Here is a 26,504-nt window from a genome sequence, read left to right as displayed (position 1 = left end):
GAAAAACAACAACATTGCCCAGGCCGTTTTTGTTTGTGTTTAAACTCCTGCCATTCATGTGAAAGGGACCTCTGTTTTGGCCTTTAAACACTGCCCCCTGGCTCTGCCTTTATCCTTCAACCTGCTCTAACCTTCCCCCTGGAAGGTTAGAGCAGCCTTCTAGCCTTCAAGACAGTTCTTGCTCTAGCCTGCCCCCTGGCTCTTGCTCTAGCCTGCCCCCTGGCTCTTGCTCTAGCCTGCCCCCTGGCTCTTGCTCTAGCCTGCCCCCTGGCTCTTGCTCTAGCCTGCCCCCTGGTTCCTGCTCTATCCTGCCCCCTGGCTGTGCCTCTAGCCTTCGAGACAGCGCTGCCTCTAACCTTCGAGACAGCTCTGGCTCTAACCTGCTCCCTGGCTCTGGCTCTAACCTGCCCCCTGGCTGTGCCTCCTGCCTTTGAGGTAGCTCTGGCTCTAACCTGCCCCCTGGCTCTGGCTCTAACCTGCCCCCTGGCTGTGCCTCCTGCCTTTGAGACAGCTCTGCCTCTAACCTTCGAGACAGCTCTGCTTCTAACCTGCTCCCTGGCTCTGGCTCTAACCTGCCCCCTGGCTGTGCCTCCTGCCTTTGAGGCAGCTCTGGCTCTAACCTGCCCCCTGGTTATTGCTCTAGCCTGCCCCCTGGTTCTTGCTCTAGCCTGCCCCCTGGTTCTTGCTCTAGCCTGCCCCCTGGTTCTTGCTCTAGCCTGCCCCCCTGGTTCTTGCTCTAGCCTGCCCCCCTGGTTCTTGCCCTAGCCTGCCCCCCTGGTTCTTGCCCTAGCCTGCCCCCCTGGCTCTTGCTCTGACCTGCCCTCTGTCTCTTGCTCTGACCTGCCCCCTGTCTCTTGCTCTGACTTGCGCCCTGGTTCTGCCTCTAGCCTGCCCCCTGGCTCTGGCTCTAACCTGCCCCTGGCTCTGGCTCTAACCTGCCCCCTGGCTCTGACCTGCCCCCTGGTTCTGGCTCTAGCCGGTCCCCTGGTTCTGGCTCTAGCCGGTCCCCTGGTTCTGGCTCTGGCCTGCCCCCTGGTTCTGGCTCTGACCTGCCCCCCTGCTTCTTGCTCTGACCTGCCCCCCTGCTTCTTGCTCTGACCTGCCCCCCTGCTTCTTGCTCTGACCTGCCCCCCTGCTTCTTGCTCTGACCTGCCCCCCTGCTTCTTGCTCTGACCTGCCCCCCTGTTTCTTGCTCTGACCTGCCCCCCTGTTTCTTGCTCTGACCTGCCCCCCTGCTTCTTGCTCTGACCTGCCCCCCTGCTTCTTGCTCTGACCTGCCCCCTGGCTCTAACCTTCCCCCTGGCTCTGGCTCTAGCTCTAGCCTTCCCCCTGGCTCTAGCTCTAGCCTTCCCCCTGGCTCTTGCTCTAGCCTTCCCCCTGGCTCTTGCTCTAGCCTTCCCCCTGGCTCTTGCTCTGGCCTTCCCCCTGGCTCTTGCTCTGGCCTTCCCCCTGGCTCTTGCTCTGGCCTTCCCCCTGGCTCTTGCTCTGGCCTTCCCCCTGGCTCTTGATCTGGCCTTCCCCCTGGCTCTTGCTCTGGCCTTCCCCCTGGCTCTTGCTCTGGCCTTCCCCCTGGCTCTTGCTCCGACCTGCCCCCTGCTTCCTGCTCTGACCTGCCCCCTGCTTCCTGCTCTGACCTGCCCCCTGCTTCCTGCTCTGACCTGCCCCCTGCTTCCTGCTCTGACCTGCCCCCTGTTTCTTGCTCTAGCCTACCCCCTGGTTCTTGCTCTAGCCTGCCCCCTGGTTCTTGCTCTAGCCTGCCCCCCTGGTTCTTGCTCTAGCCTGCCCCCCTGGTTCTTGCTCTAGCCTGCCCCCCTGGTTCTTGCTCTGACCTGCCCCCTGTTTCTTGCTCTGACCTGCCCCCTGTTTCTTGCTCTGACCTGCCCCCTGTTTCTTGCTCTGACCTGCCCCCTGTTTCTTGCTCTGACCTGCCCCCTGCTTCTTGCTCTGACCTGCCCCCTGCTTCTTGCTCTGACCTGCCCCCTGTTTCTTGCTCTGACCTGCCCCCTGCTTCTTGCTCTGACCTGCCCCCTGCTTCTTGCTCTGACCTGCCCCCTGCTTCTTGCTCTGACCTGCCCCCTGCTTCTTGCTCTGACCTGCCCCCTGCTTCTTGCTCTGACCTGCCCCCTGCTTCTTGCTCTGACCTGCCCCCTGCTTCTTGCTCTGACCTGCCCCCTGCTTCTTGCTCTGACCTGCCCCCTGCTTCTTGCTCTGACCTGCCCCCTGCTTCTTGCTCTGACCTGCCCCCTGCTTCTTGCTCTGACCTGCCCCCTGCTTCTTGCTCTGACCTGTCCCCTGGGCTGTTGCTTTAGCCTGTCCCCTGGGCTGTTGCTTTAGCCTGTCCCCTGGGCTGTTGCTTTAGCCTGTCCCCTGGGTCGTTTCTCTAGCCTGCCCCCGGGCTGTTGCTCTAGCCTGCCCCCTGGTTCTTGCTCTAGCATGCCCCCTGGTTCTTGCTCTAGCATGCCCCCTGTTTCTTGCTCTAGCATGCCCCAGGCTTTTGCTCTAGCCCGCCCCTGGTTCTTGCTCTAGACTGCCCCGGGCTCTTGCTCTAACCTGCCCCCTGGATCTAGCCTGCCCCCCTGGTTCTTGCTGTAGCCTGCCCCCCTGGATCTAGCCGTAGCCTGCCCCCCTGGTTCTTGCTCTAGCCTGCCCCCCTGGTTCTTGCTCTAGCCTGCCCCCTGTTTCTTGCTCTGACCTGCCCCCTGTGTCTTGCTCTGACCTGCCCCCTGTGTCTTGCTCTGACCTGCCCCCTGCTTCTTGCTCTAGCCTGCCCCCTGTGCTCTTGCTCTAGCTTGTCCCCTGTGCTCTTGCTCTAGCTTGTCCCCTGTGCTCTTGCTCTAGCCTGTCCCCTGGGCTCTTGCTCTAGCCTGTCCCCTGGGCTCTTGCTCTAGCCTGTCCCCTGGGCTCTTGCTCTAGCCTGTCCCCTGGGCTCTTGCTCTAGCCTGCCCCCGGGTTCTTGCTCTAGCCTGCCCCCTGGCTCTGCCTCTAACCTGCCCCGGGCTCTTGCTCTAGCCTGCCCCGGGCTCTTGGTCTAGCCTGCCCCCGGGCTCTTGCTCTAACCTGCCCCTGGGTTCTTGCTCTAGCCCGCCCCCTGGCTCTGCCTCTAACCTGCCCCCTGGATCTAGCCTGCCCCCCTGGTTCTTGCTCTAGCCTGCCCCCCTGGTTCTTGCTCTAACCTGCCCCCCTGGTTCTTGCTCTAGCCTGCCTCCTGGTTCTTGCTCTAGCCTGCCTCCTGGTTCTTGCTCTAGCCTGCCTCCTGGTTCTTGCTCTAGCCTGCCCCCCTGGTTCTTGCTCTAGCCTGCCCCCCTGGTTCTTGCTCTAGCCTGCCCCCCTGGTTCTTGCTCTAGCCTGCCCCCCTGGTTCTTGCTCTAGCCTGCCTCCTGGTTCTTGCTCTAGCCTGCCTCCTGGTTCTTGCTCTAGCCTGCCTCCTGGTTCTTGCTCCAGCCTGCCCCCTGGTTCTTGCTCCAGCCTGCCCCCTGGCTCTTGCCTCTAGCTTTGGAGGCATCTCTTGCTCCAGCCGGCTTTGGAGAATGTACACAGGAACCGGCTCAAACCCCCCAAACCCTCCCCGCCCCCGCTTGAGAGTCTGGCCGCTCTTTATTCCTCGTCATTGGTACTTCTCTTTCTTGCCCTGAGGGGCCTCTTTACCCAGTGTGGCATGTCTGACTCTTTTGCTCGGATCCCACCCTGGAGGGCAGAGGGTACAGGGCAATACTCGGACAACCCTCTGTGTCTGAGGTACTCTCCCTGTCCCAGCCCTGCAGCTGGTAGACATGGGAGATACAGTGAGGCCATGGGGCAGTCTGAGGTACTCTCCCAGGCTGGGGAAGTCTGAGGTGCTCTCCCCATCCCAGCCCTACAGCTGGTAGACATGGGAGATACAGTGAGGCCATGGGGCAGTCTGAGGTACTCTCCCCAGGCTGGGGAAGTCTGAGGTGCTCTCCCCATCCCAGCCCTGCAGCTGGTAGAGACATTGAGGCCATGGGGAAATCTGAGGTACGCCCCCCGTCCCTGCACTCTTATGCATCCCCGTTTCCAGGCTCCCGTTCGAGGGCTTCAAGCCACCTATCCTATAAACGGGATCATAAAAGATGACGAAAAAGTCCCGAAGCGCGCCAAGAGGCCTGATTGCACTCGAGGTAGTGCAGCTGTTACTATAAAAGGATGCCGAGACTCCCGGTGGTACAGCCTGTCTCGGCCGCCTTATCTCCACGCGGGCCTTTATTGGGAGAGCTCATGGGGACTATGGGGGCCCACAGGCAGGTTTTATAAGGCCCCACAATCGGAGATCCCAATCTCTCCAACATCAGAACATCTGCTCTGGCGGTGCCAACAAAAATAAGCCCCAAACCCTCCTGGCACCCACACCAGCAAGTGAGAGTGGATTGCGTGATCCCATGAAAGGCTGGAGTAATGGACATGGGTCAGAGGGCGCGAGCCGTGTTCATTTGCAGTTGACTTTGCAAGTTATGATGCTACTTCGGCTGCTGTGCCTGTCCCTTGTTGCCAATGGCAATCGTCGCCGAAGCAGGGTGGACTTTGCATAATGGGGTCACTCTAGCCACTCCCTCACAAATCCCTGTCCAGGAGATTTTAATGGGGCAGTAGAGGCATTTACTGTAGATTTTACTGTGGCAGTGGTGGCATTTACTGTAGATTTTACTGTGGCAGTGGTGGCATTCACTGTAGATTTTACTGTGGCAGTGGTGGCATTTACTGTAGATTTTACTGTGGCAGTGGTGGCATTCACTGTAGATTTTAATGGGGCAGTAGAGGCATTTACTGTAGATTTTACTGTGGCAGTGGTGGCATTTACTGTAGATTTTACTGTGGCAGTGGTGGCATTCACTGTAGATTTTACTGTGGCAGTGATGGCATTCACTGTATGGCTGGTAGGCCCCACTTCTGATCTGTGACTATGGTGTACACTGGCCTCCTGACTGCAGTGTGGCCTGGTATGAGCTTTGATGGGAGGGGAGGGGTGGGGGGAGGGGACACGGACTGCTCCCACCCAGGCATTAGCCGGCCGCAGATTGCGGTGATCGTGTCCCTCGCCCTGTAGACGGCATTGATAGATAAAACAGTCCTTGCCAGTGTACATGAAAATAAATTCCCATTCGGAGCTCTTGGTGTTTGACATCATCAACGCCGCCCATGTGCCAGTGGGGTCTGTCTTGGCTCCGAAAACACCACCCCTAACTCAACTGGTCATTGAAGACGCTGTTTTTAAGGTCCCAGTTCTATGTTGACAACTGTTTGGGGTCAGACAGTGTGGAACCGAATCACTGTCTAGAAGCTGTTCCATATTCTGCCACCATAGGAAACATCGCCTCTGCTCCCCAGAAATGCAGGGGACCGCCTAGATATATGACATGACCGATGACAGCAACAGGAAATTGCCACCACACCGCCATAAACCTGGTAGCGGGAGTCACTTACCTTTGGTGAAATGTGTATTCCTCATCAATCCCGGGGTGAATTTCTTTCAGTCCATTTCCAGAATAGTCTAAGTCACCTGCTGGCGCTCCCTTGTTTTTCGTGCTCTTCAGAACTTCATCCCAGCCTAGATTTTCCGGGCCGTAATCAAGTCACTGCATTGGATAAATACCCTTTGCTGCTCATTTCGGACGTGTTGGAAGCTGTACATGGAGCCCACATTTATACTAAGTTTGACCTTTGTGGCGCTTGCCTTCTAAGAATCCAAGCTGGTGACGAGTGGGAAACCACGTTTCATGCGCCATTCAGACACGTCGAATATCGAGAAATGCTGTTTGGTCTTTCCACTGCCCAGCAGTGCTTCACAGATACATACACCATGTGTTTGCTGACGTGCAACGCCATTGGGTCTTTCCAATGCCCCAGCAGTGCTTCACAGATGCATACACCATGCGTTTGCCGACGTGCAATGCCATTGGGTCTTTCCAATGCCCAGCAGTGCTTCACAGATACATACACCATGTGTTTGCCGACGTGCAACGCCATTGGGTCTTTCCAATGCCCCAGCAGTGCTTCACAGATACATACACCATGTGTTTGCTGACGTGCAACGCCATTGGGTCTTTCCAATGCCCCAGCAGTGCTTCACAGATACATACACCATGTGTTTGCCGACGTGCAACGCCATTGGGTCTTTCCAATGCCCCAGCAGTGCTTCACAGATACATACACCATGTGTTTGCTGACGTGCAACGCCATTGGGTCTTTCCAATGCCCCAGCAGTGCTTCACAGATGCATACACCATGTGTTTGCTGACGTGCAACGCCATTGGGTCTTTCCAATGCCCAGCAGTGCTTCAGAGATACGTACACCATGTGTTTGCCGACGTGCAATGCCATTGGGTCTTTCCAATGCCCAGCAGTGCTTCAGAGATACATAGACCATGCGTTTGCCGACGTGCAACGCCATTGGGTCTTTCCAATGCCCCAGCAGTGCTTCAGAGATACATACACTATGTGTTTGCCGACGTGCAATGCCATTGGGTCTTTCCAATGCCCCAGCAGTGCTTCAGAGATACATAGACCATGTGTTTGCCGACGTGCAATGCCATTGGGTCTTTCCAATGCCCCAGCAGTGCTTCAGAGATACATAGACCATGTGTTTGCCGACGTGCAACGCCATTGGGTCTTTCCAATGCCCCAGCAGTGCTTCAGAGATACATAGACCATGTGTTTGCCGACGTGCAACGCCATTGGGTCTTTCCAATGCCCCAGCAGTGCTTCACAGATGCATACACCATGTGTTTGCTGACGTGCAACGCCATTGGGTCTTTCCAATGCCCAGCAGTGCTTCAGAGATACGTACACCATGTGTTTGCCGACGTGCAATGCCATTGGGTCTTTCCAATGCCCAGCAGTGCTTCAGAGATACATAGACCATGCGTTTGCCGACGTGCAACGCCATTGGGTCTTTCCAATGCCCCAGCAGTGCTTCAGAGATACATACACTATGTGTTTGCCGACGTGCAATGCCATTGGGTCTTTCCAATGCCCCAGCAGTGCTTCAGAGATACATAGACCATGTGTTTGCCGACGTGCAACGCCATTGGGTCTTTCCAATGCCCAGCAGTGCTTCAGAGATGCATAGGCCATGTGTTTGCCGACGTGCAATGCCATTGGGTCTTTCCAATGCCCCAGCAGTGCTTCAGAGATACATAGACCATGTGTTTGCCGACGTGCAATGCCATTCGGTTGTCTTTGATTTAGAAAATAATCCACTCTACTCCACTGATCCAGTCTCTCATGCACAGCACGGTAGAGAGATCTGTCTGCGCCTACCACAAAGTGACCTCTTGGTCAAGCTGAAGGCGGGCGTTTTTGGCGCTTTCTCATTCAGCTCTCTTGGCATTTTTCTGTCGGAGGAAGACGTTTCAATGGACCCTCTCAAGATCGAAGCAATTGTATAGTGTCCATCCCCCAGAAACATCAGGGAGTTCCATCAGTTTATCAGATTAGCTTATTTCTATAAAAAATGGATCTCCAGGTTTTCGACTCTTGCTCGCCCTTTTCCATCAGAGCCCCCACACGGAATCGGCATTTGAGTCCCTAAAGGTAGCCTTCCCCTCTGCTCCGGTTCTTGGAGAGCCGGACACTAACCGATATTTCATGCTTCGGAGCGGGCTACGGGAGCTGTACGGGATCCAGTCAGCCCGCATAACGAGCATCCCGTGGGTAGCGGGAGGAACTTTTCCGTCTTGGAAAAGGAGCTTCTAGCTATCAAGACGGCGTGCACCGAATGGAGGCACCTTCTTTTGGGAACCAAGTGCCGGGTGGAAATACATATACACCCTGAGAACTCGCAACACCTCCAGCGATTTGAATGTAGAAAGAGTTGTCAGGTACTGTGTGCCTATTCCTTGGCTGCTTATGATTTTTACATCACCTATATACAGGTGTGTGACTCTAGTTGTGGACTACCTCTCAAGAAATACTATGAGACCACCTTCCGACCCTCCCTGCCCTGAATTGGTTCTGCAGGAAAAGTTGTCTGACATCTCCACCACTAATTCTAGCAAAGGGCCCCAGGCTATCTGCCATTCAAACTGACTACACCTCTTCCCAGTTTGGGAATCTTAAAGCGAGTATCTTGAAAGAACTTAACCTGTGTCATAGTCTCCAGGACTTCCGTGCACTCATGGTCATTTTGAATGAGTTTCTCTCAAGCATGTGTCCTCATAGAGAAAGTACAGAAAGACACGCTATTATTCCGTCTCCTACAGCTGTACCGAACCAGTCCAATAAAACGGATGCCGGCTGCCAAGCCAATCTTCTAGTGGAGAGCGGGGATGAAGCCTGCCAAGCCAACATCATAGTGGAGATTTTGGGTCTAGTCTTCCAATCCAATCCTATTGGAGACACTCCTCTGGTGCTTCCTATGATCTTCCCTTCCCTTAATGAAGAGGCCAACTGCACCAGCATCACTGCAGAGGGTCCAGGCATGGAAGTACCCTCTGTAATTCTGGTACCGGATTACAATCATGACCATGAGTCCTATGTACGAGATACAGAAGTCTACGCTGTTCCGAAGCAGGCACCCTCGTGGAATGTGTGATAAAAAAAAGCCAAATGCCAAGAATCAAGGATATCGGTACCCGTGACTTTGTTATGGATAATCCAAACTTTATTTCTAACATCGGTAAAGAAGTTGGCACTGAGACTAGAGAAGCCCTACGCAACAAGGTTCTAGCATGGTGTGCAGGGTCTGGCTCGGCACCCCTTCTTTGGGTGGTTCCTAGCACACTGGCCACATGCTTTGGGCAATGTAATGCTCTGCTCTCTTGGTGTGTGCAGTGTCTGACTCAGCACCCCTTCTTTGGGTGGTTTCTAACACACTGGCCACATGCTTTGGGCAATGTAGTGCTCTGCTCTCTTGGGTGGGGCAGGGTCTTCTCAGCACCTCTTCTTTGGGTGGTTTCTAGCACACTGGCCACATGCTTTGGGCAATGTAGCGCTCTGCTCTCTTGGTGGGGGCAGTGTCTGGCTCAGCACCCCTTCTTTGGGCAGTTTCTAGCAAACTGGCCACATGCATTGGGCACTGTAGTGCTCTACTGCCTTAGTGTGTGCAGGGTGTGGCTCAAAACCCCTTATTTGGGTGGTTCGTAGCATATGCTTTGGGCAATGTAGTGATCTGCTCTCCTGGTGTGTGCAGTTTCTGGCTCAGCACCCCTTCTTTGGGTGGTTTGTAGCAAATGCTTTGGGCAATGTAGTGCTCTACTCTGACTGTCTCAGACACATATCGTGCCCATTGGATCCCTGAGCTGCAAGTGATTTCAATCCGGCACACACCCAAGTCAAAGCCCAGCATGTAGTGCACAACTGGAACCCTTATTTATTTTTGTCTATGAGTTCAGTATTCTGAACGATGTACCACTCATATCACACACTTCTCCTGGTACCCCCACGTTCACACTGAACCAGGAATCAGGCTGGTTTGCAAAGGTAAATATTTATTTATGTATTTAAAATGTAATCACAATATGTTTGAATAGATAAACAACAATCACCAATGGGGTGACAGAACACTGAATGATATCTTTAATACACGAGAAGTAATGGGCAAAACAAATGCAGCACAGAAAATAATACTTTCGTGTTGGTTTCAGATCAGAAAGCACTATGGTTAGAAGTTCCCCCTGCAACACCCCTCAACCCCCCAATAGGTAATGTAAAGAAATAGGAGGAGAGAGCAGGTATTCAGGAATAGCACAAATCAAACAGAATATCAGTCCCACTTTCCCCCCTTCAAACACAAGAGAAAAACGGAAATGACTTTTCAGTTGTCAGGATGGCTTTTACAATTGTCTTTAGAATTGGCTGGGCAAAAACACCAAATATGGTCAAAAATACTTAAATTGTTGTAAATTCCTATGGGAGCCGCTTTGAACAGTTGAAAACAATCACCAGCAATGATTTAGTCCAAAGAATGCATTTGAAATCTTAAAGTCCAAGTTGGAAGCAGTTTATATCTATTTCACACGTGTAAACCTTTCAGAGTTTTAAAATCGCGGCAAACTTTTCCGTGTGCGATTCTCACTATAACGGGTGTAAGGTACAAGTTGGAGCTAAAATTTTGTTTCCATCTCAAAAACTGAGGGAGTTATAGAGGTTTTAGTAAAGGTCGTTTTTGTAAAATAGATGTGAGAATGGAAAACGAAAATGCACTTTTGAAAATTTTTAATGGGTTTGCTTACACTAGAGGATGACTATGAAAAAGTGAATACCACACAGGGATCTTACAGTCACGTGATCAGTGCAACCCGCCTGCTATAGAGACTCGACTTCTTCAGATGAGAAAAGGGTCAGCGCAAAGATCATTCTAACAATACTGCTTCTGAATGAAAGATAGGATGGGTTTGAGATGGGGACAAGACAATACAAATATACTATGGATCACATTTCTTCATATTAATACTCACAGGATAAGTTATTAAATTGTCCCGTCAGCTCTGGTCATTGGATTGGGTCTGGTCTAGGAAAGATGGCACATCAGGCACGGAACTGGATCAGCTATGCTGGTCGCTTGATTTGCACAGGATCTGCCCTCCTAGGCTATGGGTATTTTAATCAGCTGGATAACGAGTTCCTCAGGCAAGCCTAGTGGTGGCAAGCCAGAGAATTTCATTGTACTGGTTCAAAAGGCCTTCTCACACCACACAGCGCTTCACTGGGTGGAGAGAATACATTTGAGGATTTGGGCCTTGCTGGAAATCAACAGTTCTCTATTGCTGGCAAGAGTTTTGGCATCTGGATCTGGAAGAATATTAAAGCTGGATGTATAATACTGGATCAGAGTACTCCACCGGAATCAGGAAAGTAAGTGGATCTGTCATTCCCTATGTGTTGTCACCTGTCTCTATTTATGCTCTAAAATGACATCACAAAGGGGGTGTATGGGCCGGTTTAGCTAAGCTTGCCCCTATGAGTTGGGATAGGACCAAACTTCATCTCCGCCCTGCAATTTGAGTGATTGGATCAAGGCCGGATTATGTCACTTTTTATGGTTTGCTTTACAATCTTTAGAAACCTCCCTTTAGCCACGGGTCTCAAAATCGGATTTGATACTAAATGTACATTTCTACATTGGTCACTTTTATACAAATCACACACAAAGATGCCATATTTTATGTGGCAGCTATTCCTCAAAACCCTGTAGCGGTGGGATCTTGTCTCAACTTCCTACAGAATTTTGCCCTTTTTGCTATGAACACAATTTCCAAATGTTCTGTAACTTTCCACAAAGCTGCATGTTTAACATAGGGATGTGCGTGTACATTTTCATAATTCTAACATTAATACATTTTGCATAAAACCACGTATATTACCATTCCTGTCCAGAACATGTCACACAGTTCTACCACCTCTTCACACATACAGCCAGAAATTTAATTAACAACGCTGTCCTTTTTTTATATTTTTCACCCTTCTGGATGACAAGTTATGAGTCTTTTAAAAATTGTTCTTTGTTGATATTTAGCAACAGATGGTCCGCCCTTTTTTGTCTCCCTGCAGTCCATGGCATCCCCCTCCTTGTTTGTTCCTTCCAGAAGCCATTTACGACCGCCTTCACACTTTTGGACTGAAGCTCTGTCATTGATCCTTCCCTTTCTGTAGACAAGATTCTGTTCTAACCCGTAATTAGCACCTCCCAGTGAGTTTCTGCTCAGAGGAAGGCCCTCCTTATGGGAGAAACCTGCTTTTCTAGTTCTTGCAGCTCAGCCAAGCTAATTAGCTTCTTTAATCCTGCAAAAACCAAATTTGTTGAATCAAACATAAATACATTTCTTTCTTAGCCTTAAAATCTGTGGAATCAAAAACACAACTAAAATCTGTATTCCTTTTTGGCAACAATCCTTTTTATGGTTGTTAATCCAGCAGGCTTTTAGTTTTAGGTCACTTTAAAATTTCATCGGTACTCCTCTGACAGCTGTCATTCAGGTAGCCCTGGGTACTGCACCCAGATTCTGGCATAGATGCTGTCGGTTTTCAGACAATCCAGTTTTTCTGAAGGATGTTTTGCTCTTCACATTAGGACTTTGTATGTTCACAATACTTCATTAGATACATGAATTTTAGCACCGGGCAAGATTTTGAATGTTGAGAAGTGTTGTGTTATAAGCATTTTGGAGTTTTTGGCAACAAAGCAATTGTCATTTGTAGGCACATTTTTGGGTTTCACTTGCAAAGTGCTGCTTCTCTCTCTGCACTCTGTTTGCTGGTCATGGAGCCCACTGGCACATTTTCTGCCGGGTGTGCTCTATTCCATTGCACATGCACCATGGGTTTTCGGTTGTGCATCCCTCCTTTTGTGGCTGAAGCACACGGTTTTTGTAGGTTTTTGGCATGCACTAGGGTTTTGCCGCCATTGTTGCTGTTTGTTTCCCCATAACTGGCAGGGTGATGCCGCATAGCATAGCGGAGTAGGTCAACTCATCCCACAGGGCTAACAATGAGCCAAGAACCAGGCCGGTATGCAGGAAATATATTGGTATTTATTTAAATTAACAATAATAGAAATTAGCACTGAAATATCCAAAACACCACTTTATCCGTGGCACAACACAATCAACTTTTCTCAGCATAAATAAATCACAAAAGTGAGATAAAAAGAACACAATCACAATTGTACACTTTCTGCCAATTTCACTTCACGAAATAATTACACTGATCAATAATATCATTTTCTCAAAATGTTTGTTTTAAATGAAACGCAGGGTGATGTATCGCTTTGTTTTTCAGACCTCTTCCCTCGTGCTTTGGTATATATTGAGAAGTCCGACAGAAAAATGGGAATGCTTTGGGGAATTTTGGATTTCAGACCCTCTTACTGAAAGGCCTGTGTTGGGGAAGCTGGATAAAAAGGTTGGACTGAGTTAAGAACAAAGACACCCCTCTTCCTTAAGAAGCCGGGGTCAGCTGGATAACAAGGATTACCCAATGGATTTATAGGCTATAGTTTTCAACGCACACTGGGAAGTGAGTTTTGTTAATTTCGTATTTTAACAAAATTTACCCTGTAGTGTTCTGCCAAAGGGGGAATTCCTTAAAATAATATCTTTGGTTACATAGGCTAAGGATCTACAGTTTTGTTCACCCCCCCACCCCACCCACTATAAAGGGAAATAATTTAAGGCAAGTAGACTCCCCCACCTTTTGGTTTCCTAGGGCTCAGTTGTACTTACATAGCACGCATCTGTTTAAGGTTCAGGAAAGCCAGCTGCATCTCAGGACACTCTGGAAAGATAGGGCAGGGTCTGGTCACTCTACTCTCAAAGATGGCCTCCCGTTCTCCACCACAGGACCCAGTCAGCTTTGAGGCCTTCTTAGAATTAGACAGCTCCACTCGGATTTACTCTCAGCAATCTCCGCTGGTGTCTCCTTACAGCTGTCAGATGGTAGGTTTCAGCAGCCTTCCTGATGGTCTGTCTCTTCTCTCTGTCCTCCTGGCTTTCTCCTTTTTCTGTCTGTCCTATTTTTGTGTGTCCCCTGTCCTGGTGCAGTCCCCCTTATATAGCAGCAATGACATCACCAATTTTACAATCTTGGGGAAGTACCCTGCAATAATGTCTGCCTCTAGGATTGGACAGTTACCCTTCTCTCTCCTCGAAACCCAGCCATCAAGTCAGGATTGGTTTAGGGCACTGGAGCAACATCTGGCAATTCCCATTTGTAATCACCCCTTTGTTCTCCTTTCAACTTTTTGGCAAAAACTAGTTGGGTGTCGCAACTTCATAATTTTACTAGCAACTGCCATACTAAACAGCCAATCATGGAGAATTAGATAAGCCGACCTCCAAATCTGTACGATGTAGCACAGCCGCGTGGCACCTTTCTGTCTTTGCCATAAAAAGCACAACAGTTATGAATATTTAATTTATTAAGCATATCCCTAATTTCATTTTCCACCCGCTCACCAACTCTCTCACGTTTGGAACATGTTCAGATCAGCTAGAAACCTAGTCTAACTGGCCATTACTGTCCCCAGAGTCACAGGTAGCATTTTATATCCCCAAAATCGCCTGGAAATGACATAAAAAATTGTACAAAAATTAATTCAATCCACATTATGGTTGCTGAGAAAAAGGACTAAATGATAGTAGTCCTTTTAATTTAAATGTGGATCTTCATGTGGGGCAAATGGCAATTTCTGCTTCTGGCCATTTCTTTTCACTGGGGCAGCCTGTGCCTTCATCAGCCTCCTTTGTGTTGGTAGTTTACTCTTTGAAGTGGGGCCCCCATTTTCGCACATATTAGTCGTGCTCCAGCCAAGGATGACTTTCCTTGAAGTCCCTGCTTTCAGAGTTTCAGAGCCAGTAGGTCTGGAGAACACTGACTTTCGACACCTTCAGCAGGTAATTTTACTGCCGGGGGGGGGGGGTATGCCATTAGATGGAAGATGTAAGATGTGACATCCAGGCTGGAAGTGGGAGCTTTGCTTTGTGAAGTTTCACCCACAGCCAGAAACGGGGTTTGTCTTGGGCTGTCATTTTCCATGAAGACAAAGTGGCTCTTCAAATGACACTGGAGTTTTGTAGGTGAAACGTAACATACATTGCCTTTGTCAATCTGCACATCATGTTTTATATTCCTGACATTTTTCTGTGAGCAGTGATATTTTTTCCACTTTTGCTTTTTAAACCGTTTTTATTTGCATACACATGTACAGACCATTTTTGTTTTCAATGTTTAAAAATCTTGTATTCCATGTGACGGGGATCTTTGATTCCTCCTTCTTGTGTACATTAAAATGCTGCTTATCCATTAGAAATGACAGATAGTTCCCTTTCCATATGGCTCTTTAATTTTACTTGAAAAACGAAAGCCAGGCCGTTTTTGTTGGTGTTTTAAAATCTTGCTATTCGTGTGAAAGGGACATCTGTTTGAAGCCTTTAAATGCACCCCACATCACTCTCTGCCCTCTTTGGCCCACATATGGAAAGTGTGTGGCCTTTGTTTGGGCAGTACCTGGCTCTTTTCACTCTTAGGCCCCCAATACGGGAAGTGTGTGGCACGCTGCCCCCTGTTTGGCAGTGTTTGGCTCTCTGGCTTCCTTGGTCCCCATATGGGAAGTGTGTGGCACTGTGGCCCTTGTTTGTGGCAGTTCCTGGCTATCTGCCCTCTTTTGCCCTAGTATGGGACGTGTGCGGCACCGTTCCCCCTGTCAGGGCAGTGCCTGGATCGCCGCAATCTTTTGCCCCCGTATTGGAAGTGTGTGGCACTGCGGCTCTTATTTGGCCAGTGCCTGGCTCTCTGCGCGCTTTGGCACCCGTATGGCACTGTGGCCCTTGTCTGGGCAGGGCCCGGCTCTCTGCACTATTTGGCCCCGTATGCGACGTGCCTGGCCATTGTTTCTCCAGTGCCTGCCTTTTTGCACGTACTGCAGATGTCGTTCTGCAAAGTCCTGGTTGCTTTGCCGGGGTCTGTCCTGCCTTGCCTTCTCCCTCTACACGGTTTCTCTCCAGACTTCACTCCTCTGCTGACATCTGCTCCAGCATCCCCCCCCCCCCCCCTCCCCCCGCCTCCCCACCCCGCCCGCATCCTTTGGCAAAGTCTTCCAAACGCGCGTAAAGTTATCCCTTGTCTGTCAGTAACCTGGCCCTGTTTATTTGCGCTTCCTTAATTGAGGGGAAACCACATGAAATCGCTCCCAACTTCTGACATGTTCATTTGTAACACAACTTCGAAACCTCATCTCTTTCAAGCTTCAGGCCCTGTGGTTGCTGGGGGGGTGAAGCTGGTAGTGGGGGATGGGTCAGTCTCCACCTGTGGTGAGATGCGTCCAGGTGTGGCGGGAAAACCCCACCCGAGATTAAATTACGATAAAATAATGATGGGTGCCACGTGTGTTGGAGGCGTATCACACTGCAGGGTGAATGAAAGGTTGTGATGGTTGGACAACATGAGGGTGACTTAGGGGAGTGCATTTCATAGACTGCTCCCTAAAGTGCAAGTTTCGAGGTGCAGTGCGTTCTAATGATGGGAGTAATATTATAATAATAATAATTTGTGGTATTATGTAGCTCTTCATGCTGGATTCTGCTGCATTCGGGCGCTGTAATGCCAGGTGGTGGTATTACATCATGTTTATAGAAGGGCCGGCAGCAGCACGGGTGCTGGGAGCTGTTCACATACATCGGGTAGTGCCAGCCCCTGGCTTGGGAGGGCTTAAGACTCCCACTTTCAGGGGGTTGCAGGGAAGAATGCAGCACTCTGCCTTGATGCCTGAATGCCAAGCACGGGCCAGGATGGCAAAGGGGTGATTCCAAGAGCCTGTCAGATTTCTCACCTGGGAGAACAGACGATTTACATTCGAAAACATTCATTAACATGGGAGCAGCAACAAACATTCAGCAGCAGAGGACAACAGCCCACCCAGGCGATATCAAGACCCTATCCCTATAATGACGAGCTTTCAAAACTGTCCTCCAGCCGCCACTCACCACCCCAAAAACATGTGAGGCTGGCTCCACCTCCGTGCCATCTCAGGAAAGCTCTTCAGGGCTCGCCCATGCTGGCCTGCTGCCTATGTAAAAGAAAAACTACGGCACCAGCATGCAGAGGTCACACTCAGCAGGAACTAAAGGGAACGACGCTCCTTTTCAATATCCATCATCATTCCCTTACTTTGAGAAAAGAGCCCCTGAAAGGCTGCCCTGAGCTGGCGTGGCAATGCCGCCCTTTGTAATAGAACTCTTCTCTCCAAGGTGGCGCAGCAGCGGCACCCAATGGGGGCCGGAGCTTTTCACCTAAGAAGGGTACCGCTGCAGCGCCAGCATGGTGGACCCTTTATTTCACCTCGGGTGCCATGCCCGAACCAGCACAAAGGATCTTTTTAAAGTCTCATCCATCCATGCTGGCATGTCAGAGGCTATGGCGTCCTATGTAAATATTGGCGCCCTGGGCGACCGACCAGTATGCCCATGCTGATGGCTTACTCCTGCCACAATGAGCCCATCTTGGATTCGGATCTTCATTCCATGTTGATCCTAGGCTTTGGTAATGAGGCTGATAGTTTGTCTGAGAAGTGGTAGCAATATTAAATTGTCCTTAATGAGAAGGTACAGTTCAGGGAGACACTAGCAGCTGTGCTGATACAGCCTGACCCCAAGATGGCAGATAGCTTATTTGAGCTCTGAGATTCTGTTCACTTGCCAGTAGTCTCCGCAGAAAGGGCAGCAATTGGTCGCAAAATTAAATCTGATCAGGTCAGAGTGGTCGGAAGCGGCCAGGAGGACTTGGTGCGGCTCAACGACTGAGTGTTGCTCATTGGCGTTGTTGGCAACCTTTCCTGTCGATTCTCGTAGAGGTCCTTTCCTCTGTTTCTTCTTCAAGTGACATGAGGAGTGTGTTGCCTTTGCCGCAGCCGCTGCGGTCATAGCCAGCTCTCAGTGTTGACGCTGGGGGGGGGGCCTGGACGCTTGGGGGGACAGCAGTGAGCTGTAAGTGCAAGCAGTTTGCGGATGCTGTCGGGTGTCGCACAGTGCAAGACATGGATACCCAAAACACTGGTAACATTGAATGTACACCGCTGTTAAGGTGGTGTGTTTTACTATCGGGCAACGCGCCCTAGGAGCGCAGTGATGGCGGGGCCCTCCATTCAGTCCCTTTGAGCTGGCTCCTTTTTCTCTGTTTATTTTTTTTCTCTTCTTCTATTATGTTTAATAAAAAGCCAGTCTTTTTTATTGCCAACAAAAACAAGAGTCCGCGTATGGTTCATGTATATAATGTATGATGTTCATGATTCCAGGAGCTTAGCGGTTCCACAGCTTCACAGTGTCAGCCCTTAATTGATCTATATTATCCCGCAGGCACATGCAAGGGTAGCCCACAGCGTCTGAAGGCAGACATCCCGGTGGAGCTTATTAGGAAGGCATTTAAACTTTTCATTGCTACTCGGCCGGAAAGAAGCATTAGGAGCATTTAATATCAGTCAATATGCCAGCTGGTGATTGCCCATTTAAAGTGCTGCTTTGAGGGATTGCATTTCTCCCCTGAGAGTAGAAGACTCTACTGCTAACTTTTGCCTGTTAACAGCCGTGGATATATACGGCGACTGGGTCCACAAGTAGCTTTATCCGCATGGTCAATAGAGATACGGCTATGGCTTGTCTCCCTAATATAAAGAATGTACCTCTTGTCACGGCGTTATTACATGGCACACTCCAGCCAGGGACTCCTTCCTCGACCATGAATGTGGCATACAATAAAGCGCTTTTTATTTCAATATCCTACAGATTTGTTTTGCGTAGGCCTCCAACCCGTCTCGCACCCAAACTCCACAAACACCCCGTGTCACAATGGACCAGGAACCAGGCCGGTGAGTACCAATAACATATTTATTAATGTATTATTTCCTGAAAAAGGAAAATAATCAACAAACAGCAGCCACCAAAATTGGGGCAACAACAATGCAATATCGTATCTAGAGCGACCAAGTGGAAATGGGCTGTTACACTCACGTTTGTTTTAATGACAAAACAGGAAAATACCATCCGGTTGAAAGTGATAGCGCCACACTTTTAGCACTCCCCCCGCAACACTCATCCCCAAAAATCATTTAAACTTGATTCCTTTGAATGGAAGGCAGTGGCAAGGATTAGGAATAGGGAGAGAAAATTGGATTTGAGGTAAAGCGCACCACCCCCAGATGGGAAGCCAGCAAAGAAAGGGAAAACCCATTTTTGGAGCAAAATATGGGATTTTGATTCTTATTCACAACGGCTAGGGGACAGAATGAAAGGAAATTCGAATTGCTTACACTTTAGGAGATTAGGAAAGTTTAGAGGATACTAATCAGCACACCAGGGCAACATAAATCGGTTTCAGAAGAAAGCAAATGCAAAAGGGAAAAATACAGTGGCAAATGGAAATACGTTTACAATGACAGGAAGCGTAGCAAAGGGGTTTAACTTAAAAATAGGAAAATCGGTTTTCAATAACAAGGACAGAGGCACATTACAGGTAGACTTTTAGGCAAAAGAGATTGCTCACAATGGAACAACGGTTTGGCAACAACGTGCTCATAACTTCATAATTATACGAGCCCCTGCATGTACAATTGATATGCGGTTTTAGGTGTCATAGGGAATTAGGTAAGCCAATCGCCAACTCCATACGAGGTAGCATGTCCCTTTGACACATTTTTGTCATTTTCATAAAATGTAGAACAGTTATGACTCTGCAAATGATCCAACTTGTTCCTAATTTCATCTTCCATCTTTTCATCAACTATCGTATTTGTCACCTGTTCAGATCAGTCAGAAACTAGTCTTAACCGGCCATTTCAGTCCTCAAAGTCCTAGGGAAACACAATTAGTCTCTTTAAAACCGCCTGGAAATTACATGAAAACATAGCATAAAACGGAATTGATTCTTATTCTGATTTCTGCGAAAATGCCTAAAATGAAATCAGTCTTTTAATGTAATTTGGGAGTGTCTTGTTCCACCTGGGGGGTTCACTTCTTCCCCCACAGCCATTTGTCTTTCTCTGGACTCGGCCGATGACCAGATATTTTTATGACTCACTTTGAAGTTGCAGTTTGCTCTTTGTAGTGAGTGCAGGAAGGGCTCACACCTCCTGGTCAAACTTTAGCCACGTGTTGCCTTCTTTGAAATCTCCGGGCCCCTGCATTAATGTCTGGCAGAGCAGGAAATTATAGCCCTCTGCAGCATCACATTTTATTGCGAGATGGTTATAGGATGTGTGTGAGATGCAGTGGAAAGCAGGGCTTTGTCATCACGAGTTCCTGCCTTCATGCCAGAACCGTTTTTCAATTTGCAAAGGCTCTATTTAAAGGTGATAGGAGTTTTTTGGGTTGGAACATAATCTGCATTCGCTTTGGTCAAACCCCCCCACCCCATCATATTCCCCCGACATTTCTCTTTGCGAGCAGTGCCATCTTGTTCCACTTTGGCTTTTTTAAGCCGTTTTTCTTTTTACACGTGTGCAGGCCGTTTTTGGCTTTTTATGTTTAAATCCTGTCTTGCAGGTCACATGATGCTTCGATTTCTCCTTTTTGAGCAAGTTTGCATTTGCTGCTGGTCCATTGATAATGATGGGTAGGCCCCCCTTTCACATGGTTATTTAATTTGCCATGAACACAAATAAAAAGCCAAGCCATTTTTCATCTGCCATGTTTAAAGGGCTGCTGTTCATGTGCAAGGGAAAGCAAAAGCCGTTTTTGGTTGTAGTGTTAAAATTCTTGTCATTCAGATTAAATAAAAACACAGCAAGGCCGTTTTTTGTTGCAGTGTAGAAATTCTTGCCACTCATGTGAAATACAAATAAAGCAATGTCATTTTTGGGTTGCAGTGTATAACTTCTTGTCATTCAGATGAAATAAAAGTAAAACGGGGCCATTTTTGCTTGCAATGTAGCAATGTGTGTCATTCAGATGAAATAAAAGCAAAACAGAGCCGTTTTTGGTTGCAGTGTAAAAATTCTGCTGTTCAGGTGAGGGGGGCTTCTGTCTAGGGCCTTCAAATGCACCCCGCAGATCCCCCTTGCTCTTCAATGACTTTTTGTTGGGGAAGAGTAGGGCAGAGTTGGGTTTCCTTCAGTGTAAATTTCCTTCATCAGGGAGTGGGCACTCCAGTATCCCCTTCCATCTCTGGGTTGGGGTGTATGGCATGGCACCCCCTTTCCTTCCTTCTTTTGGGAGTGGGTACTCCATATCCCCTTCCGTCTTTGGGTTGCAGAGTGTGGCCCGGCACCCCCTTTCTTCCTTTCTTTCCAGGTCCCTGGGGTTTTCCTCTCCATGCTGGAATTTAAGGATGTTAGTTCTCTAATAGAAGATAAAAAAATAACCAGTTTCCGTACTTTTTATGTACATGTTTCCAGGAACATTTACAAAGAATTTACGATGACAACAACTTGTAATTTTCATATGACATTTTTTTGTATCATACACAACTTTCTTTTTTTTCTTTTTCATTTATGCAATAACACCAAGTAAATTACTCCCTGTTTTCTTTTCATATTTTAGATGGTTCCTCTGCTCGACTTTCATTTTGCTCCTCAATCAGCTGCAAAGCGTGTCTGGGATGACAGCTTTTCAACTGATTGATGTGGAGCCATTTTTCTTCTACCAGTTCTCCTTTGGGGATGTGGATCTTATAGACAACAGGTGAGATTTTGTCTACAATTTCACAGGGTCCGCGCCAGCAGGCGAGGAATATCTGCTCCTTGGTCTGGTTCCTCTAAAATTGTACAAGTAGACCCTGTCTCCTACTTGATATTCTTTTTTAGTGGTCTTTAAATCGTAGTGGGTTTTCATCACGTCTGCCAATTTTTCCAGATTCCTCTGAGCATACGCAAAAGCATGCTGAAGGTGTTTTCTCAGATTCTCAAAATATTCATGTGTCATGGACGCGTCAATCATGGTCTGCTCTTGAGTTCTTTAGAGCAGATGCTGGGGTAGCACCATTTTTCGTCCAGTCATCAGCTCAAATGGAGACATTTTGGTCACAGAAGATGGCGTAGACCTGATGGCCATCAGGAAAAGCGATAGTCGGATGTCCCAACTAGGCACAGAGTCCACCACAAACATCTTAACAATGCTCACAATTGTTTTATTGTGCCTCTCAACTCCCCCACTAGAGGCTGGGTGGTAGGCAACATGGAGTTTTCTCTTTACCCCACTTATCTCCCACATCTTTGTCATCCCCTCGCTGGTGAAGTGACTTCCTCGGTCTGACTCAATCCTTTGGGGAAGGCCAAAATGCAAGAAGATGTGGTTGATCATCAGGACAGCTGCTGTTTTTGCCTTGCATTTTAGGGACGGGAGACATTCCACCCATTTGGTAAACAAGCATGTAACTGTTAACATGTACTTGTTTCCTCTAGAGGAGTGAATCACGGGCCCGATGAAATCTACTTGTAAATCTGATCAAGGCAGTTTCATCCCCCTTTTCTGGAGAGGAGCGCGGGGTCTACCTGAACTTGGCCCAGATTGCGCACACACAAGACACCCCTTCAACTATTGATCAGGGTCCTGGCCCATGTTTGGACAGTATGCAACCTCTTGCAAGAGTTCCAAAGTAGTTTGAAACCTCTGACGGGCTGTGGCAGCGTCATGACCGTGACTTAGCATCAGGCTTCAGAATGAGGTAGGTTCCACCCACTGGTCACATCCAGAGATGGATCTCCTTACCAACAAACCCTCTTGGATTCAGAGCACTTTGGGAAACTTCATCAACACCCTGAGGTCCTCTTTCCCGATGTAATCGCTTTCAGTCAGAGGAAAATTCACAGGGTCTTCAATGTGTTGATGATAACATTTCCCAATAATCAGATCCCCTTTTTGTGCCATAGTCAGATCAGCATCTGGGGTCTCCTTATTACACTGGTCAGTTGAGAGTTCATTTTGGGCAAATGACAGCAGCAACCTGGATTTCCCCCAACAGGGACTCTATCTCGAGGAGATCCCAATGGATGGCTCTGGTTTTGGCCAACTGGTCAGTCAGGTAATTTCCGATTTTGTCTAGTCCCTCTATTCTGGAATGACCCTTGATCTTCTTCCAGTAGATGGTCATCTCATTAGAGGTGACCAGATAATCAATGGATTCTGTTAGCTTGCCATGCTTGAGTGGTTTGTTTGCACACAGCATGCCTCTGGTTTTCCAATTTATCAGGTGCTCCACGAACCCGTTCCGGACATCAGTGATTATGACCAGTTCTGGAGTCTGGGTTGCATGGCAGTGAGGATGGCCTGATGAACCGCCATCAACTCTGCCACCTGACTACTTCAGGGACCAATCTGGTATCCAGCGTAGGGCTCCGGGTCATCATTCACCCAGGCATTCCCTAACTCGTCCACCAGTTCCCTTTCCCCGTTGTTATCAACATGGTAGAAGCACCCGTCTGCATAAACTGTGGGCATCCCCTGGCACATGTCTTCTTCATAGACTTTGTGCAGGGAATTCAGGTACACCTCCATGTTTTCTTTTGTTCTGAGACTTTCGTCCTCGATACAGTTTTCTTTAGCACAATCATGCAAAACCTTGCGCGAGGGGACTCTTCTTGTTTTGGCCATATCTGACCACCATAGGAAAGCCTTGCATGGACAGAATCCATGAAGTAATTCTGGAATTACTCACATTCCCTGCCCGGATTCTGTCACTTTGGGGGTATTGCAAAGGTTGGTTAGAGGAAATCCTCTGCTATAGTGGGGGTAGCTGGCTCCATGGAGCCCCTCCTCGACAAATACTAGCTATTTGTGGCTGGGGGTGTTTGCTCTCTTGGTGTGGGGAGGAAGGGGTTGTTGGTTCCTGGAGATCCTCTTAGTAGGATGTTCTTGATCTATGGCAGGGCGGGTAGTCTCTCTCGGGTGGGTGGGCAGGAGGCTGCTGGGTCTGTGAGCTGCTTCTGATGGATTGTTCTCAGGCTGTGGCAGGGGTGTTTTCTTTCTTGTGTGTTGGGGGATTTCTGGTTTCTGGAGCTGTTCTGAATGGATTTTTGGCAGGGGTGTTTGGTCGGGCGCTAGTAGGATGTTTGTGAGGATGGGGATGGGGATGGGGTGTGCCAAGGTCGCCCATGAAGAATATCGCTTCTGTTGATATTGTAATGCAAATGATAAACCGTTAATAGAAAGGAAAGTCACTGATCTAAAATAAAAAGTTGTTCTGCAAGTGTCTGAGATGCACCTCCCTAAGCCGGCCCTAGACATGGACCCTCAATTCCGGCAGGGTGTCCCCCTCCCCTGCTACCCCCAGCTGTGTGTTTCTGCCTGTGGACTAGTACAGGTGCCAGGCCTCACACCTTCTCTTTTCTTGCAGGCACGTCGAGGTGGCATCCAGGTTCGCCAACTTCTCGGAAGGCGCCTGCAAGCCGGGCTATGCGTCGGCATTGATGACGGCCATCTTCCCAAAGTAAGTGATGCAGGCCCGCGTGCACCTATCGTTTCTAAGCACTACTTTGCAGCTCTAAAGATAATGTGTGCTGATCATGCGCGCCCCTGGATCCCAATCTCGGGGCGCAGAAGGCTCCATGGGAAATCCACTGCGCTTGTGGTGTTTATGGCGTCATGTAATATTAATACTGTTGTGAACGGTGACAAAAATGCATATGATTGTGAATTAACAATGAATAGTGCCAGAACAATGTCCATTACACTTGCAATTGGTGCAATAGTCACTAGCGTGTTGTATGTGGACAGAAGGGCAATAGGTATGTATTTGCTGTTGTGTTTGGACCCCTTTTGTTGTACTTTGGTGCTGGATCGAATGATGTCCTATTTTCAATTGTCAGTTTTGTAGGTCTTTTCTTCAATAAGATTCCACACCTTATTTGGTTTTTGATAAAGTGTTTGTTTTATTAGTGTCACACGTTTAGCAGATCACCTCGAGACCGTCGGATGAAAAAGAACCCAACCGGGAACAGATACAATCCAGCCAACCAACCTCCAACAACCGCCCGAAAAACCCGCAGGGGATTACCCTAACCAGACCAATTGCCTTGAGAAAAACCATCAGTTGAAACAGGTGTCGGCACTCCGATATCATAACCATGTCCCTTTATGATAAGCATTAAGACCAATGTGCGTAGTAGGATGTATGTCGGACAAGTGACAACCAATGCCAACCAAAACACGTGTGACACTAATAAAACCACTTGGTTAGAGAGCGGGAAACGCAATGTAGCTCTGCTGCCGTGTTAATTCGTGCACTGTGTCAGAGCCTGTTTCTAGGCGCTTTGTGGGGCGATCAGTTGAGATACAGACTCAGTTTCTGGTGGGGCACAAATGAGCTGGCCGTGTGGATGACGCATGCCTTGGCTGCAGAGGCGCAGTTCTCATGTTTGTCTCTTGGGGGGGGTAGAGGGTGTCGTATTGTGCATTGCATAGTAGAATTGTTCCATGTTGGTGAACGCGGTAGTCATTGGGGGCGTCCCTCTGGTGTGGCCATGGCAACGTGTTGGTAGTGGTGCCCCTACCGTAATTGTGAAAAGTCTTCAGTCATGCTAGAGTGGCCTGGTATACATCACCTTGCCCCAAATCACAGCGAAGATAAACAGGTGAACACGACCTGGGGCAAGTAGCAGTGGGTATCGAGTGACAGTGGATCGATCCCACGCCAGCGATAATCACAGGGTGGCACACAGGAGCAAATACTGATGCAAAATTACATTGAGACGCCTGGGAGCAGTACTTAAAATGGGGGGCTGGGGGAGAAGGGTAGGTATTCGACAGTTCAGCTTTAAGTGGGCCGCGGCTCATTTGATCAGCCCATGCTGGGTCTCTCGTTTTCTATTCATCACACTTTGTGTACCCCTCCCACTATTTGCTAGTTGTGTATTGGTCTCACTTTCAAAATGAGTCTCATGCTCTGTTTGTGTACTGTCCTATGTGTGTCCTGCTGAACCCTGCCTCTGTAATCCTCCCCAGACATGCTCCAACTCCCTGCCTGAGCAGATGGGTGTCTAGCTTGACTTCAGACCTTCTCATCTTCATTAGTTGCTCGGCTATTACTGAGGGAAACATGCCATGTCTGGGTTCTGGTGGGAACGCAAAGGTACTCGTAGACCAGGACAGTGCAGAATCCCAGAAACCCGTCCCACTACAGCAGTGCAGTTCAATGCAGGGTTGCAGTCTCAAAAGCTCTCGGACCAAGGATGCCTCCTATGGTACAAGACACACTCCACAAAGTCAAATTCAAGTCAACATTAAATACCAATAGAATAAACCTTGGAGCACTGCCAGTCCATGCCCCCCTTTTCTTATCCAATGGCAACACCCCGTTATTGCTCGTGTATACACCCTCACAAACAGACTTCGAATGGATTGTGTCCTCCCACGTATTATCATTTTAGAAAGATATCCTCTCCAGCTCAGCTGCTTCAGAAAATATTTTCAGTAGAGGGCTCTGTGCGTCTATGCGGTCGACTTGATGTCCTCCAGGGCCTCTGTCTGGAGGTCGACGTCACCACTGGTACATATAGGACGCGTAGCGCCCGTTGGCTTCAGTCTGTTTTTCCGCGATAGCTGACGCTTTGAGAAATTATGGCACGCTTCGATTCCAGTGACCACTGCAACATTTACGAATAACGATGGCCTGGTCTTTGACACCGTAGACCACGAAGACCAGGTTAAAAATTGCCACCATTTCGGCGCTAAGATGTCTCAAACGGATCCTCATCAAGTGTGTCTGTGGTGGCTGGGCGTGCAGTATTGGACCGCAGACTGTGGGTCCTGTCAGTCTATGACTGATAAGACTTTGAAAGAGCAAAAATGGAAATTAGCTGCGGGTAGAGCCCATACTAAATCCCCCTCTTCGATTCTGGCAAAAAAGCACTCATCTGACAAGTCGAGAGGTGACTCACCTCAAAGGAAAAAATCCAAAAAGCGCTCTCGATCCAGGGGCGGATCTCACCACTCTTCATCTTCATCAAAGAAGACGAAGAAGAGGTGACATAGACCACCTTCCACCTCCTCATCCAATTCATCTCTTTTTTAGAGGAGTATTACATGCCCAACCAAAACGTCAACCCATGCTGAGTGGGAGTCATTTAGACCAGA

At 48.9% G+C, this 26,504-nt stretch overlaps 1 protein-coding gene across 4 annotated transcripts in view; it reads left to right on the top strand.

Moving 5' to 3' along the window:
• Positions 1-26,504, top strand: part of ST3GAL3 (ST3 beta-galactoside alpha-2,3-sialyltransferase 3) — a 1,489,309-nt gene that overhangs the window by 691,869 nt on the left and 770,936 nt on the right. For all 4 annotated transcript variants that reach the window (XM_069642409.1, XM_069642406.1, XM_069642407.1 and 1 more), the window contains one exon: positions 23,767-23,859. In XM_069642409.1, coding sequence (XP_069498510.1) covers positions 23,767-23,859 — 93 coding nt within the window. The remainder of the gene's footprint in view (positions 1-23,766; positions 23,860-26,504) is intronic.

The sequence above is a fragment of the Ambystoma mexicanum genome, chromosome 1q (genome assembly GCF_040938575.1).
Source record: "Ambystoma mexicanum isolate Mex_15411 chromosome 1q, UKY_AmexF1_1, whole genome shotgun sequence".
In the NCBI taxonomy this organism is placed as follows: Eukaryota; Metazoa; Chordata; class Amphibia; order Caudata; family Ambystomatidae; genus Ambystoma; species Ambystoma mexicanum.
Note: the sequence above shows the minus strand (reverse complement) of the source record. Positions and strands in the feature narration are given on the sequence as shown.